General features: G+C 38.6%; 1 protein-coding gene across 4 annotated transcripts in view; it reads right to left on the bottom strand.

The window, feature by feature from the left end:
• The window catches only part of tasp1 (taspase, threonine aspartase, 1), an 82,307-nt gene that overhangs the window by 60,617 nt on the left and 3,916 nt on the right, over positions 1–17,774 (bottom strand). For all 4 annotated transcript variants that reach the window (XM_085297281.1, XM_085297279.1, XM_085297278.1 and 1 more), the window contains exons 5-13: positions 16,834–16,954; positions 16,005–16,089; positions 15,849–15,928; positions 15,584–15,690; positions 12,179–12,298; positions 9,477–9,555; positions 5,078–5,188; positions 2,322–2,429; positions 972–1,045 (exon numbers count right to left, since the gene is read on the bottom strand). In XM_085297281.1, the coding sequence (XP_085153407.1) occupies positions 972–1,045; positions 2,322–2,429; positions 5,078–5,188; positions 9,477–9,555; positions 12,179–12,298; positions 15,584–15,690; positions 15,849–15,928; positions 16,005–16,089; positions 16,834–16,954 (885 nt within the window). The remainder of the gene's footprint in view (positions 1–971; positions 1,046–2,321; positions 2,430–5,077; positions 5,189–9,476; positions 9,556–12,178; positions 12,299–15,583; positions 15,691–15,848; positions 15,929–16,004; positions 16,090–16,833; positions 16,955–17,774) is intronic.

Raw genomic sequence — 17,774 nt, 5'->3', positions numbered from 1 at the left:
ACAGGGACTTTATGTTCACTGTCCTCTGCTTACCTCTCTCTATTGGCACTGCCATGACAGGACAGCGTGCAAGCTCACATTCCATCCCAGAGCCCCATGCACAGAGCACATCTGACAAATATGCAGATTGATACTGATATCCCCAGTGGCGCATGACTTTCTGTAAACTTTATGGTACTTTAAGACCAGGTAGTGGCCACAGAGAGAGGGTGATGAGAGAGGCAGACCACGAGAGAGAGAAATAAAGGGAAAGAAAGAGAGAGAGAGAGAGAGGGTGGAAAAGACGGGTGAGTGAGGTGGAGCCAGGGGACACAGGACAAACACTTTGAAATCTGAACCAGACTTCAACAACAGTGCCCTCTCTTCATACAGAGTGACAAAGATACATTAGCCAAACAAATCAGTGCGAGCTGAGACTCCACTTAGAGCCAGGAGACCAGGCCACTGGCCCCTACTGCTTAAGAAACCACAGCATTTATGTAAAACAATATCTTAAAAAGGCTCAGAGATGCCTTTTTTAAATATCATTCTATGACAGCAGACATAAAAGTGACATTTATTACCCAGTATACCATACCAATACACAATGCACCCCACCGCAAAAAAAAGAAAAGAAAAAGTTTTTTGTTTTTCATAAGAAATTAAATAAAAAGTGCTCGGCTAAAATACAAAAATATGCTTCATTTCATTCACTCAACTCATAAAGCACTGGACCCTCTTGAGGGAGGAGGGTGGACCCATGTGGCTCCTGTTTGGTGAACGTGGGCAAAAGTTCCCGTCACAATGCACAGGACCGAAGCATATTCCACAAACTACCAAAAAATCTTTGAACTGAAAGCTAAAAAAGGAGACAAGCTATTTAAAGCCAGCCTTTGGCATTGGTCAAAGATGCAACCATTGTAAGCTCACTTTAAGACTGTATTTAATTATAATATGTTTCAGTTTAGTTGGTTGGCTAATTCAAATCTCACCTTTGCTTTGCTATCTTGAGCAGACATGTAGCCAACACACATGCTTTCTGTGGTGTGACTCCACAGGAACTCCACTGTAAATAAAGACAGATACAGGTTACAAACACCAAGTCTTCATACACAAATATCCATACACAGATTTAGCAGCCGGAGCAAAGGTTTGATAGAAACAGGAAACCATACAGAACGAAAGGTTCGATTTCCTAAAGCGAACAGAAATGAGTAATCCTGCCGAAGAAGAACATCAGGCGGGTGAGCCGGTGGACTTAGCACCGAACATGCCCATTACAATGAAAATATATGACTGGCAGTTGTGACATAATTGCATAGAATAGCAGAACTTGAGAGGTGAAATGTAAACTCAATTACTGCACCAAAAGGATGTGGTCGACATGATGTTTATTCATGTAAATCAACAGCAATCTGTGGTAGGTGACACAGCACAAAAGCTGTGCTACGTACACAACATCAAAACGGGGTCTGCACATCATTCAGTGTCAACTGAAAATATTTTATTATCCATGCAGACTTAATGTTTTATGTTGCACTCCATGATTTGGAGTTAAAACAAAAGATTTATGAAAACATAAAGAGCCCAAACTTTGAACTGGACACAATGAGCACTGAGGTCAACTCCATAATAGTAGAAATCCAGAAAGTAGGATCATTCTCCTAAGCTCTGGGCAGAGAAACCAAATCTATCAATACAATCAGTTGGCAGTATTCAGAAGGCCTCCACTTCTCTGAAGATTAGTGGTTGATTCCATAGTGGGAGGTCTCTGCTTAAATCTGAGATGAAGGGTGTGAAACCAAAGCCTGATTGTGCAAGTTAAAACACAGACCACCTGCCAGGAAAGCCACAGTGCCTTCTCTTCTGTCTTAACATCTCACTAATAAATCAAGGAGTCACCCTATGTCTGTGCTTTCTTCACACTTCTCAACAACACTTCATCCTAACCACTTCACTCTTGGTGGGTGCACTACAAGGAACCCAAAGAATTGCAGTGTCGAGTTTGAAGTCTGGATCAAAGTTGTCTTTTTCTTGTTTTTGTACTTTCATAACTACTGCAGTCATGTGCGGCATTTAGGGAACAGCTGTAAATTAAATTCCAGCTGCCAATCAAAAAAATGTAACGTAAATTTCTGTAATGATGCCGTCGCAGGCACGGAGGAGATGGACTGGACACCAGTGTTACTACCGTCTGCTTGGATTTAAAGTTTTTATATATGGCTCACGAACCATCTGATGCTGGCAGCTGCCACGAAAAGAGACGACTTTTGTCTGTTTATCCATTTTATTACCAACCTGTCAATTTAACCAGCCAAGTCTTGAAATTATTAACATCTTACCCAGTATACCCTGAAAATTTTGAGACGGCTGAGCCTCCACACATCTGCAACATCGCAAGACAATTACTCCCCCCAAAACACGATCTTCACTGGCCAGAATGGGTGAACCTGGACACAGAGGAAAAACAATACATTTAAGATGATTGAAAATGGCATATGTGTTTAAAAAAAGGAAAAGAAAGGTTCTCGTTAATCAATAATGTCTCATACTTTTTTCGTTTTCCAACCCTAAAACATAAAACCAAGCATAGCATGACATAATTAGGCAATACACAACCTTTGATGTACGAGCAACAAAACTTTCCAATCCAATTCTCTCCCTTTATATCCAAATTATACAAATTGAAATAATTACATCAGTTTTATCAGGATTTAACCCAGAAATAGTGAATAACAGGTAGTGTCATTTTAACTCTACATACTGTATGTACTGTTATAACACAAGGCTTCATTTTAAGATCTAAATAATGCTCAAATATGTTTCAGCTGACTTTAATAACACATAAAGAAAGGGCCGTTCTTGCTCCCTGACTAAATTCCAGGAGAGACAAACTTCAATGAGGTGTTGTATATACAGAAAAACTTGGACGCGGCCATTAGCCTAGCGCAATAAAAGAAGAAAGGGCTCGGTTTGGAAAAAAACAATCTATAAACAGCTATAGCATGACTTGAAATGTCTCAACACAGCAATGAGCAAAGGAAAACAGGACTATTTGGTGCAACTGATATAAATATTGTTGTGTCTGCATACCATTGTTCTTTTGTTGCATTTCACTCAGATTTTGGTTCCATGTCGTAATGTTCCCTTCACTCTATAAAACACTGTGTGTGTGTGTGTGTGTGTGTCTGTGTTTGTGTAGCTTGGACAGCGTTCACACACAAGAACAGATATTTGTTCTACATTTTCAAAAAGGCAAAATATTCCATCAAAAACTCCATTATTTAGCCTGCAGCAAGAATTTAACAATAAATAAACAGAAATGAACATTTTTGAAATATCACCCCATTCGATATGTGCTTGGCAGGTGTGTCTATGGCACTACAATCTTTTATTAGCATTAAACAAAAATATTTTTTTGAAGTGTTTAAAAGTGTTTTATTCTGTAGACCAGCGGACCGGTACCGGTCCAGGGCCTGGGGGTTGGGGACCGCTGCTATAGACTGAATCACCTGACATTGCCGTGTTCTATCTACGGTTTTGTGTAAAGGTTTTGAGCCACCATCATGTTTTAAATATGGCTGTAAAACACAAAACTCACTCTCCCTTTTCTGACACTTCATACACTGAACCAGAAATGTAACATTTCATAAGACCTGTTATCACTGATTTTCAGTCCACTTCTTGCAGATTTTCAGTTTTTCTCCCCGTTTCCCTTCATTAAGAATGGCTTCTTGACAACCACCCTTCCACTGAGACGATTTCTGATGAGGCTTTGGTGAACAGTAGATGGATCAGCTGTTAGTCAGATGTATCCCTCAGGTCCTGTGTCAGGTCTGTGTTGGATTTTTTCCTGTTTCTTACTTTCAGATGCTGTTCATTTGCTATAGATACTGTTTTTTTAGACCTGCCACTTCTTTTGTCTTTCTTTTCACTTTTCTTTTGTAACCCACTTGACGAGTTTCATCAAAAATTTTAACGGCACACTGCACACAACGCTGAGATATGCCAAGGTTTGGGTATATAACTCTTTGGAAATTACCTTTTTGGTACAAAAAAAAAAAACTTTTTTATGCCTGTTAAACTATGTTAGATTTGGGATTTTGCATCTATTCAACTAAAGAAATGGGAACAAATGATGTGTTTTTGCCCAAAAATACTATTTAAAATTGCTCATCCCTTAAGAACTTCCATGGCTTAACAAACAAACAAAACATTCCTCTGAAAATGGTCACATACAAGAACAAAGAGAGTGAAAAATCAGGATCTTAACCTTAACCAGGCAACATTTAAAAACTGCAAAAAAATGCAAATCAAAATCAAACCGCAGTGTCCAGGGCGAAAGTCCTGTTTGATCCATTTATCCAACAGGAACATGCTGAGTTTGTCATTGTCCCACTGCTGCATAAATCACATTTTTGTATTTGACACAAACCTATGACATCTTAACAATGCAACGGGTAAATTGCCATGACTGTACAGAAGCAACATTAATATGATGTTGTGGCAATATTAATAACATAACAACATTCCTGTCTCATTCCTACTGTTAACATGCGTTCTGCAAAGACAGGATTTGCGCAGCTTTGTTTGAATAAATTGAGACGGACGAAGCCAAATCGAGACGGACTTCTAAAGAAGGCCGGAACAAGGCAGAAACCACCACATGTTTCCATATGTCCTTTTTCCCTCTGCTCTGAACTATCCCAGTGGTCATTCACAGGCACAGCAAACACGGTTAACAAGGCTTTCAAAAACTGACCACTTCTGAGAATAAGTCAAAAAACTAAAAAAAAGCTCTTCATATAAACCTATAAACTTTCAACAAAACAAGCATGTCTTCCAAAATTATCTGTGGCTGTCAGCTATGATGTGTGCACCATTTGAAGGCCCTTTTTAAACAGTGAAAAGGAACCATAAATCAAAAGCTGTCTCTGATTCTATAATTTCCAACGTTTCCAGTTGTTCTCTCATTTCTTATGTTATGCAACATCTGTTTGTATAATTCTCTCCACGTGTTTCTCACAAACACGTTCTTGGCTGACAAATCTGTGTGTATGGAAAAGAGCGGTAATCAGGCTACATGTGTGTGACTCACTGATGAACTTGTTTTGCATAGCCTCCAGCAGGGCTTGGTGGGCATCTTCAGACTGCATGGCAGCAGAGCATTCCCGTGCCAGCATGGTGCGAATCAGATGCTCCCCGCAGCCTGGCAAAAGACACAAAATGACACACATAATAAACAGAGTTAACTTTTAGAGACTTTTGGCACATCTAGACTAAACAACTTCCTTTCAAATCCAAAGCACGTGAAAGTCTTAAAAAAGTCTTTTAAAACTTGTAAAAAAAAAAATCTTTATTTATTATTAGATTATATTATTTATCTGGTTATTAGGTATATAATGGAAGCTATTCTAAATATCAAAGGGTTAAGTTTTGTTTATTGAGTTCAAATAAAAATAAAAATGATAATGCAATCCTTTGGCATATTCTCACAAGTGTAATTAGGCAGTTTTTATTTCAGGTAATACTGAAATCACTTCTAAAGTACAGCTGCCTTGCTCATGGGTACACTGACAGTGATTACAAAGAGAGGGTTTTTGTTTCAGTTTTCCCTGCCTTGATCCCAGCTAGTTTTGGAGCTTTAAAACTGCCAAACACCCAGTATTAATTCCCCCTCTGTAAATCCTGTGCTGTAGCTGGCTCCCGGCACAACTGCAGGGTGTGCAGAGAGCCATACTTACTTCTATCGTCATGACACATTCACGCATCATTTTTATTTAAACAGGTTTAGAATTTCTATGTTACTGTAATATGCATTTTTAGAAACAAGATTTTACAAGTTTGTCTAAGGAAAAGAAACTATTTTTGATCAGATCACTGTTTAATATTTATAAAAGCAGTGTAGTGACTGCATGTACAACTAAATAGAAATAATAATAATAATAATTTTAGAGTACACAGAAATAAAACTGCAGTATAGAGGTTGTTTGCTATAAGAAAAACCTAACCCCGCTAACCCTGCTAGCTCCAATTGATTGTGGTAGCCACCTGAATCTGTCTGATGTGCTTCCTTCATGGTGCATGCGGTAAATACTCCAAGGAGAGAAACAAAGCATTTTGTTAAGAATTCAGGGAAACCAGGAACCATAAAAGCATGGGCAGCCTGCTCAGTCTCTCACATTACCTTCAACCACTTCCAAGTCAAAACATAGCAGGTGTGCCTTTTTATATCAGAGATAATATGCTACTTATTCCTTAAAGAGCAAACATTAAATCCAACATATTGCTGTTTTTAAGGAAAAGACAGTTGCTGAATGCAAACTGCATGCTTACAATAAAGCCTTTCTCACATGTAAAGTTTGCACGTACCGGAGAACAAGACAAAAAAATCTTAAATTGTAAACAAAACACATCTGGCAAAGGCTCCTGTGAAAACCCATAAAGACTGAAGAATATGGCCTCATTGTTTCTGTAAACACAAATGAAGGCCCCATAAAAAACAGGTAACTACAACAGAACTGAATGCAGGTCAGTAACTGTGGAGAACAAACGCCCGGAGCAATTTGAAGTCCTTTTTTTAAGGCAAGTAGAAAACTGTATTGGCAATGTACTGTGCCTTTTGTGCTGTGTTTACCATAAACCCCCACGAGTCTAAAGGGAACTGGATATTATGGCAGCGCAAACACAGTTGAATTAGGACGGCAGAAAGAAACCTAAAGCAGCAACTCACCAGGAAAAGAAACACCAAAAAGACCGACAAATGTGGACACAGTATGTGACAGCCGACAGCGGCACGAGTAAACAGTAAACTTTGTGAGTTGTTGTCTCGCTGGCCGCAGCAAAGTAAAGGCCAGATGAAGCAATAAAACAAAGACACACATGAGCCGCATATTACAAAACTGACTACAGTGGAAGAGGTGGGAAGGAGAGAGGGCGGGTGCATGGACGGGCAATGTGTTGGTGTGGTGGAGGGAAGAAAGGGACATTCGGGGTGAGGATCACACTCCTTGTGTCAGAATGGAAATGATTCTTTCTGCTTCTTTTTGATGGAAACATCTTTCATGTTAGGAAATGAAAGACAGGTGTTGTACTGGAACACACGTTATGCTCTCTGAACCCATACGGCTCGCTCCTTTTTTTCACTCACTTCAAAGACAAAGCCACAATATAGGAAGACAGGGTGAGAATGCACACAGCGCAAATATCAAACATGCAGCCTACACTTGATCTTCTTGGATAATTAATGAACAACAGACCACTACCACAACAGTTGTCATATACTGCTTGTTTAATGTAAGAAATGCTGAACAGAGCTGCTGAAATGTATCCGGCCTATCACCTTTAACCTACAGACGGCAAGCAAATGACAGATCCTCACCAAACCAGACTGGATGAAAAAGCATAAAGTCCTTAGCATGTCTTAAAATTAGTTAAATACACTTTCAGATGAACAACAACACATGAAACTTGTCAAATGTCTTTATTCATTTAACAAAAATGACGCCAAAAGCATTTGTGAAAAACTAAGTAAATTGTTACTGCTTCTATAGGAATTAAGGTAGTGTGACACCTCTATAAAAGCAAAAGTTTTGGTAATTTGCTGGTCTGGAGCATTCAGGTGCATGTTAGCTCAATGCCAAGGAGGAAAGACATCAGCCATTATCTTAGAGAAGCAGCTGTTGCTCCCTATCAATCTGGGAAGGGTTATAAGGCCATTTCCAAACAATTTAAAGTCCATCAATTCTACAGTGAGAAAGTTTATTTACAAGTGGAAAACATTTGTGCCGATCTTCCCAGCAAATTTACCCCAAGGTCAAACCAAACTGCAAAAGCCCCAATGAAGCTACATCTCGGACTCTAGAGGCCTCGGTTAGTATGTTAAATGTTAAAGTTCATAGCAATAAAATTAGGAAAAAAATTGAATAAGTGTGGCTTTGCAGAAGAAAGTCTCTTCTCTCTAAAAACACTGTGGCAACACAGTTTAGATCTGAACAAAGACTTTTGGAATGATGTTCTTTGGACAGAACGAGACCAAGACGTCTGGACTTAATGCACAGCACCACATTTAGCAATAACCAAACGACGGTTATGATTCTGGCTATTTGCAGTCTTTGAGTCAACCATGAACTCTTCTATATATCAAAGTATCTGGAGTCAAAGTGAGGCCATCTGTCCAACAGCTAAAACTTAACCCAAATTGGATATTGTGAGAAAACAGTGATTCCAAACACAGCAGCAAATCTACAACAGAACGGCTGAAAAAGAAAAGAATCAAGATGTTGCAATGGACCAGTCAAAGTCTGAACCTCAACCTGAATTAAATACTGTGCAAGGACCTTAAAAAAACAGTGGGAATGTCTGAAAAGCGTAAAAAGTGGCCAAAATGATCTCTACAACGATAAGAGACACTGATAAAAACAAACAGAAAATGATTACTTATAAGTTACTAAGTTATTGCTGCTAAAGGTGGTTCTACAAGATACCAAATCATTTTGTGTGCGTGTGTTTTTCACACACTGCTTCTGCATTTTGGCTTCATTTTTGTTAAATAAAAAATGACCCTGTGTGTGTATGTCATGGTTTGCAATTTATTTGATGTTGTATTTAAATAATTTTAGACCTGATAACCTGATAAGGACCAAATGATTTTTTTAAATTATATGCTGATAGAGAAAACCTCGAAAAAGCATTCATTTTCACATGACTGTTTGCTCCAATAAAAACCACCAGACAGCTAATAATTTAAGTGATTTACTCTGATTTTTGTTATGGTGAAATGTTCTAGATAAATGCAGAACTAACCACCCAAATCTTAAATTCTAGGGCTTTTGGACAGCAGAAAGCATATTAGGCCATCCTGAACTACAATAATGATGTCAAGTAAAAGTCCTGTGGAGTGCTGCTCGACCACATAGTTTTTTGTTTGTTTGTTTGTTTTTGGGGGGGGGGGGGGGGGGGGGGCATTTGTTTTTAGTTTTATTTAGATTTTTATATTATACATGTACTGTAAGTAAAAGCTCGCAGTACATGAAATGCAAAAGTTGATACTTGATTTAACCTGCCAACTATTATACCAGTCAAGTTATGATCCAAATCTGGACAAGTACACTTTACAAATTCACCATTTTAACACTGCAATGCCCTTCCAGCAGCTCTCCTTCAATCATATCTACAACAGGTGTCCCATGTCACAAGTCACTGAAAATCCAAAGAGCTCTGCAATGCACCTGGCGTGCAGCTGACTAACACAGAGTAGAGAAAGATGACTCAATCAGTTGAGGAAGTGACTGATGAGAAATCACTCAGCGGGAACAGTTGAAGGTCATCGGAAAGTATTATCAGGCTTTTTGAAGCCTGACTCGCTCGGACTGATTCATATCATCCTCAACAACAAAAGAGAGGCTAATAGTGAACCCAGAGTGAACAGAGTGGAAACAAACACACACAAACACACACAACTGTAAAAGTGGATTACAGAGAATGTGCTGGTTTACCTGAGGTACTCACTGCTGTAGAGTAAGAGTTCATATGACAGGCATTTTCAGCCCAGCAGCCACATCCATAGTGAGCAGCCTGAGAAATGGAAAACAAAAAAGACATCTTAGATGAAAAGGATTATTGCTTTTGCCTTGAAATAAGCAGAATAATTTCTTAAAGAGTAACTTTGGTTACTGGTTGGTTATAGCAGACTTATTTATATTTGCACATCTTTAACTAAAGCAGCATGCCAGGCTTTCTAGCTCTATTGCTCTGAGCTTCAGGTTTTCCTAACACTACAAGTGATAATTAGGTTGAGGCAGTAAATCCCACTGATTCATTCATTCTGTTCAGCCTCAACTGTTACATGGCTGTTTTTTCCCGTAAAGCTGCTTTTAATAGAAAATGACAACTTCCTTTGTTTCCTAGAAGTAAAAGTTCTTCTTCAAAGAAAAGTTTTGAATTAACATTAAGTAGAGCCCAGACCACTAGTTGTTATTTTTGACTATCTCCATTAAAAAGTAAAATTTCAGCTCTGTTAATTACAGGCAGCAATGGGAGAAATAAAAGAAAGGGAACCAAACTCTGGGGGTCTTTACTGGCAACCGCTGCTTCCTGAAAAAGTCCAATCTGCTGCCCTTAACCCTTCATAAGGTGCACTGATCAGTTAGACTTATGGCCACTAGAGGGGATCAAAACTCACGTAACACACAACCCTGGCACACTGTTTTCCTCCTATGATTTTAGTGGATAGTGAGTTAACAAAGAACATACTGCAGACGCGCCACCTCTCTACTGATAACACATTTCTGGTCAAGTCTAAAAAGCCCAGGGTGATTTTTTGCACTCCAACTCTATCCTTTTTGACTTTCCTCCAAAAGCAGGTTACATTTAAAGAGCATGTCCTTAATGGTTGCTGAGCTTTCAGTTTCATTATACCCAGATTCCCCACCAACTATGGGATTGGAATCTAATGCAAAAGCTAATATACAACTCTTTTTTAGCTCTGCTTTGGTCCCCACCAAAGTCGCCCAAAAATATCTGCGTTTAACGGTTGGAATTTTTTTAACAGCTTGCAGCAAATTTGAAGCAAAAATGACACTTTTTTTCAAGCAACACTGTTCTTCAGACAAAAAAAAAAAACACATAAGCATGGAAAATTGACTGATTACAAAAAAATTAAACAAAAGCTGCAGAAACACACTGATGTCAAAAAGAGGAAAAAGTGTCTATATGTTCACTGGCAAAACTATAGTACTGCTCTGTTGTTGTTTTTGGACAACTAAGAACAGACCACTGGGAATAACGTGACCTAGGTAGAGAAAAACAAAGAGTGAGTTTTTTTTGGCCACAGTGAGAGGAGACATGTTCGGCACAGAGCAAAGACAGACTTTCAAAAAGAAGAACTACATGCCAGCTGTAAAACATCGTGGTGTGAATGTGCTTTGATGCCCTTGGGACTGGACAGCTTGCAGGCATCGGTTTTACTATAAACCAGCATCGTATCAAAGAGTGCTTGAAGATAATGTGAGACCATCTGTTCAAAAGTTGAAGTTAAAGCAAAGCTGGCTCTTCTAACAGAATAATGATCATAAGGGGTCTAACAGATTCACTGAGAAATGGGTCAAAAAGAAGAAATAGAAGGTTATGCAAACACCATCAAAGTCCAGATTTGAATCCCAATGAATTGGATGATTTTAAACAGGCACTACTTGCAAAAAAAATATTAAAAAAACAAACAAACAATAAAAACAAAATCTTTTCCAACTAAATGTTGAAAAAAAAATTGGTGGTAAAATTACTTACAACAATATCAATGACCAGTGGACATTTATGGAGAATTGAAGGAGGCACACTAGCTTTGAGACCAAGATTTACCCCTCCACGGAAGAATGTTACATTACAGCTTTTCAGCCTTTTTTTATATTAGTATATCACCTTTATTTGAAGAAAAGAAGTCTGTATTAAAGAAGAGGAAAATGTTTGCCTGTTAAAGTCAAACAGGCATACGTCCATCCATTCTCTCCTGCTTAGCCTTGTCAGGGGCGCAATGGGGGGGATGGAGCCCATCCCAGCTACCATACGGTGAGAGGCAGGTTACACCCTGCACAGGTTGCCAGTCTGTCGCAGGGCTAACACAAGAGACAGACAACCATTCACACTCACATTCACACCTATGGACAATTTAGAAATACCAATTAACCTAACCCCACTAACTACATGTCTTTGGGAGGAAGCCCGAGTGCCTGGAGAGAATCCACGCAAACACGGGGAGAACATGCAAACTAAAAACAAACATTTCCAATGGATTTACTGACTTGCCACACATGAAACTGAAATTATCCCCAAGCCAGAGGCCCATAATTTGGAGCAAAAAAAAAAAAAAATTCTCCCTCTTTTAGACGGCAATAATTTGGATACGGACAGACATCTTTTGAGCTTCAATTACAGGCAGCAGCATAACATTAGCATTAAACGCAAACAGTATGTAGGTGCACAGTGCACTTATTTTGTTCTCTAAATAGAGCCCTGTATGCACGACATAGAAACGATATCTCACAATGTTGAAATATTTCACTACAGAAGAAATGATGTCTATAGTAATAACTGCATCAAATATAATTTTAGTTATCATTTAATTGAGTTACATTAAACATTTATTTAAAGACATTATCTGGACAAAGATATTGTAATAAAAAGAAGGAAAGGGCTTCATTACCTGGCCAACCCTGCCGGGATGTTTCATAGCCAAGCCTCCACTGGACACTGCTGCAGCTACATTCCCCTCCAGGTCCACAACAACAGCTCCAACTGTGTCGAGGCACCCTGAGCCATTTCCCTATATGACAGTAAAGGAAAAGAGTCACATGAACTGCAAAAAAGGAGCTAAGAAATTCAAAAGGACATCTTCAAATGACAATTTTAAGTAACTATAACTATAAGAGGTGGCAAAATGAAAAAACAAAAAAACATCACCTTCTGAACTTGAGATGTTAACTTTTGACTAACAATCACACTAGTAGGTGAAGGAACCTCTGTATGCATCTGTTTGCTTGTACCGTCTTCACAACTATTCATTAATTCGCACCTCTTAAGTCCAGTCCTGAAGAAGTGACAGTGTCAATGAGCTGTTCTCCTATTTTTTGTTAAAAACTGTTTTCTATTAGGCTTTTTTAACCACCATTTCAGTAAATATTAGCACCTTGCAATAATGTGTTTTTAGGGCACGGCATAAAATGACCTAGGCTACACTTCCCTGCACATGTTGTGTTATCCACCAACACTCGTAAACTAACAAGCGTTTAGAAAACACATCAACAAATTTTAGCACCGCAGTAAAAGAATTTATAGGAAAAAAAATGAAAATGGAATATCACTACACTGTGCATGCTGGCAATAGTGCTAAACTCAAGTAAATGCTATCATTAGTGGGTAACAGCTGCCTACTTGTCTATTTTAAAAGGGAACTGACTCCAAAATTAAGACAGCACTGCATGAAAATATGAACCACTCTTTCTTCACATTTCATAAAGATGTGCTGCTGGAATTCCAGTCCTCTGTTTTCTTCCTTGATTGCAGTTTGCTTTGGAAGTGACTTCCTTGTGAACCATCATGAGTCAGACTGCATGACAAATGAACTTCTACAGGGCAAATGTGCAAACTGGCATTATTACACATGATCACAACCCAGCTTCTACCAGAAACTGAAGATTACACCTTGGACTAAAAAGACAACAGTTAAAAAAAAACAACAATGGATCAGCTTGTCTCCTCTGCTTTCAGCTCTCCTAAATCACCCCTGGGACCTGAGCTCCAGAGGCCAAAAAGATCCAAGGCCAGCTATTTTCAAATGCTACAGACACCATCCTGTCATACATGATCAGTGTATTTGAACCCCACAGTAAATGACAACCGTAACACTTGTGAACATCTTTGGAAAAATAACACTTAATCTCGCCATGAGGACGCAGGTACCAACCCTGGAAAGATTTTACTGGCTGGCAAAAAGACAGAGCCATAAAGAAAAGGCCTTGCATGTAAATTAAAACCAGGCTGCAATAACATTCTTTTCTGAGATCCCTCTCTCATAAGTCATTCTTGATACATAATGTTATTTCCTATTAGCTGATTTTACATGTCAGTGGCAGAGGAAACATTAAAGATGAGGTAAAGTATATTAAAATTCTCAACATGGACCGTCCCCATCAGAGTACAAGCTATTTCCAGATCAGCTTTAACTGCACCAAATGGCCACTTATTAATCTTAAGTGTTTGTCATATGTAAGTTTTAAATAAACATAGCAGACAGATGAAAACTGGGTGACTCAATCTTTTAACTCTAATTAAGCAAACTAGCTATTTGACATAAAAATCAATCACCGAATCAAACCCCATTTGATCACGGCTAAGTCAACAAACAGCTGGTCCTAGATGTTAGTCTTTCATTTAATGGATATATCATTAATAAAGACGATTGATGTAACTGAACTAAATAAACCACAATAGAATTCAAAAACAGATCCAATGAAGCAAATCAGGCTGTGTCTGTTTACACGTTTTACTCCATTTAACACAAATCACATCTGAACCAAGATAAACTTTCCCACCCTCTTCTGTGCTGCTTCCTCTGCTCGTGAGTTTGGAGCAGAGGGAGTTAGCGTTTCAGCTCATCATGAGGCCACCCTTCAGCTGTGCTCCTAGGAGCCCTGAAAGTCAGCACTAACTCTCAACAATCTTTCCTGGAAATGTCCACACAGCTGTCTCGTAATGCAATTGTCTTTGATGCCCCGGGAAGAACATGAGAACTGAGAAATGTATCTTTGTGTCAGGCATGAACAGCCCTTTTCAAAAACCGCCACAAATTCCCTATCAGACTGAAATCTGAGCTTTGACTCGGACGCCCCGCAACATTCACTTTGTCTTTAAACCACTTCCATGTAGCTTTCGCAGTGTGCTTCAAGAGACTGACTTGGTGAGAAACAGATCTTCTGCAAAGTAGCAGTTCTCTTGCAGACTGAGTCTGAATGTCCTCCAGGATTTCCCTTTTATTCTCTACCTTTAGAAGCCTTCCAGGGCCTGCTGCTGAGAAGCATCCCCACATCATGATGCTTCACAATGGGGTGGCGTGTTTGCAGACGTGTTTGGTGTTTGGTGTTTGGTGTCAGCATTGAGTCTGATGCCCGCAAAACTCTTTCTTAGACAACCCCTTCTGTTCTTCCACTTGACTTTTGAGTCTCCCACATGCCTCTGGGTAAACTTTAATTCAGACTGGCTTTGTTTGTGCTGCTGTCCCATTAGAACCTGGGCAACAGGTTCAGAGCAGTCACAGGTGTCTTAGTGGCATCTCACATTTGTCTCCTCCTTGTTAATCAGTTTATGACGACACATGCCATATATCCTCCGCTTCTTAAAGAACTCCTTCTTTAACTGCATTTTCTCAGAGCTGCTTGGAGTGTTTTATTTTCATGGTGTTATTGTAGCCAGGAATGCCAATTAACCTATGCCTGGACAGTCCAGATACAGATGTCTATATTCTACAATCACATGAGACACATTCAGTGTACTCAGGTTACCTCCATTTAACTAATTGTGAGACTGCTAGCACCAACTGGCTGGATCTCAGTTGAAATAGGTCAGTCACTTTAAAGGGGGTGAAAATTGATTAGATGTTGCCTTTATAAGTTTATTTAACAGTTCTAGCTGCTACATTTTTCAAATGTCTTATAAAATTCAGAATTATTCAGAAGGAATTTTGTGGATATGTGGCTGTTATCCCACTTTTGAAAGCTTTTATTTTGTTAAACTGCTACTTTTCTCTTACTTTTCCATCTGTCTTATTTTTTAAAGTCCCTGTTCCTTCCTGCCATCACTTTAAAACTGCTAGTGCTAAAGTCTGTATAACCTTGTTATTATAATGAATGCTACTTGTTCAGAGCATTTTGTTTGACATAAATGGTAAAACAGTCAAATCTGTGGAATGAAGAAAAGACAATTTGATTGCTGAGAGGAAAAACTACCTGAATAAAAGCAAACTATCCATGCTGACTGTTAGAATGGATATAACACAGCTGAGAAAGAATATACTTACTACTGTTAAAATTTTAACTGACAACATATCACTCACGTTTTCACTTGATTGTCGTCTTTTCTTTGTCTGATTATGTCCTGTGTCCATTTTCTCTGCCAGCTCCATCTTTCGCTTGTTCCTCTTGTATGCAGATAAACTGAACTCTGGGTGTGACAAAATAGTTTTTTTTCCTGCATCCACAGAAATTCAACCATGTTTTTCTAGATATTTTTAAATGCAAGTATTTTGGGGTCACTTTATAACTGCGGTTAATTCGCGTCTTGGATAATTTATGTTTGCGAATCAGTGCAAAAGTACTTACTGGTGGCCATTTTATCTGAAGGGCATGGCGGTATTCCATGGCTGACAGCCCAATCATGTGCTCCCCGCCCCACTAAAAAGCTGAGAAAACAACAATTAAATTAGGGGTGGACACCATCACATTAACGCAAAGTTATTCATTAACCGCAATAATCACCAGGGTGGTATTCTGCCAGCTGAAAGTTTCCCTTTCTGTGCTTCACTCAGCAGACGGTTTGCAACCATTACTGGGTTCCTTATACCTGAAAGAAGAAGAATTTTTACAGGGCTTGCAGTTCACAGTAAGTGATGGTATTACTGTGTGAATAAATCAAGACACCAAAACTATTTTTTTTTAAACATCATATATCATTGTGACCCTTGAGGCAAATCAATAAAAAGACTAAACAGATTAGAAGATGAATATATACATTTTTACTTTGTAACATATTTTTGTTTTTGCTAGTAATCGTCACACATGTAGAGCTATGAATTCTGAATCTCTTTCAGCCCATTTAAACTCATTTTTTCAGAATTCCGAGACTTTATAAAAAGCACATGTTGGCTAGCTAAGCCAAATGCTTAACATGATGCAGACCTGGCTAAAAAAAACAAAACAATCTGTTGTATTTTGGACTGCATGGTAAGTGTCAGTTTTCACACCTTATCTGTTGTTTGGAGTTCTTGCAAAAGCAGAAAAAAAGGAAGGAAAAAAAAAAGCATTTGCTGAAAGCCTTAAAGAAAAACACAGAATACAGTGATTGTATTAACATTAACATATTAAAAACACTTCCTGGTTGCCCTTCATCTAAAAAAAAATAAAAAAAGAGGTGATCCCACACTGGAATGATTAATGGTGCCAGCGGTTTTTAAATAGTAGAAAAGTCTGTCAGGAAAATATGACCTAGATTCTTGTCTTACTGTCAATATGTCCAGGTGACTGAAGTGCATGTAGCACAATAATGTATGAGTATTATGCAAGTATCACCACACATGTAGTAACTCACCACTAAGAGCTCCTACGGCGCCAAAATGCAGAGACTTTCCATCCATGATACTTGCATCACACTCAATTTCCCCTGACAAATTAAGGTTGGAGCCCATGCCAGCATTTGTGAAAGGAGAGTCCTAAGGACAATTAAAAGAACAGAGTCCAGAATAAGACAGTGCCTGTCATGAACCGTTTTGTCAGTGTGAATATGATGAAGAAAAATTTTTCTTTTTTTTTTTTAAATTTTAACCACAAAAGAAAGCTTCATTCTTTGTTTTTTTATGATCTTCAGTTGGTCATTGTAAGTCTATGTCACTTTGTCAAATCGTTCAGATTTAGCATGTTTACCACAGAGAAGGTTAGGCAACAACACTTACAAACACACGGATACTTTCAAAACAGATCTGCTAAAGGAAAACTGCTACAATGATCAACCAAAAACCAACAATCAAAGAAAGATAATTAGCACCACTTTAAGTGTTATGAACCAAAAACCACTGTTGTGAAACTTCTTTCTGTGACACAATAGCAATCAGACCCTGGGACACGCACACTGTTATTACTCTGCTGACTGTACATTTTGTGAGATTCTGGGGAAATGAGAATGATAAAGCAGACGCCTGTGTTTTTTCATACCATCCAATTATGATTTGTTTTTGAGGCCAATTCAGTGATTTCATTCTAGATTTACTTCTTAATTGCCTGCTTTCTAAGGAATTTCTTATGTATTCAGTTTCGCAAAGACAAAAAGGGTACGTCTATCTCAGCTAGCATGGAAAGCTTACAAAAAATAATTTTTTAAATCAGAAAATAACAAGTATGTAATATGAAATATGGACACATCAAGAGGAAAGTGTTTCATTAAGAGTCAGCTCATTTGGCCAAAGGACTGATGAGCTTATGCTGTGGCAAGACGGCCATTATCAATCATTCCATTCACAATTCACAAGAATCGCT

Source organism: Mchenga conophoros, linkage group LG13, assembly GCF_057382185.1.
Source record: "Mchenga conophoros isolate Kocher_MC1m ecotype Shallow Benthic linkage group LG13, M_conophoros_male_GT1.1, whole genome shotgun sequence".
In the NCBI taxonomy this organism is placed as follows: domain Eukaryota; kingdom Metazoa; phylum Chordata; class Actinopteri; order Cichliformes; family Cichlidae; genus Mchenga; species Mchenga conophoros.
The sequence above is the reverse complement of the archived record's forward strand: the minus strand, read 5'-3'. Positions and strand labels throughout refer to the sequence as shown.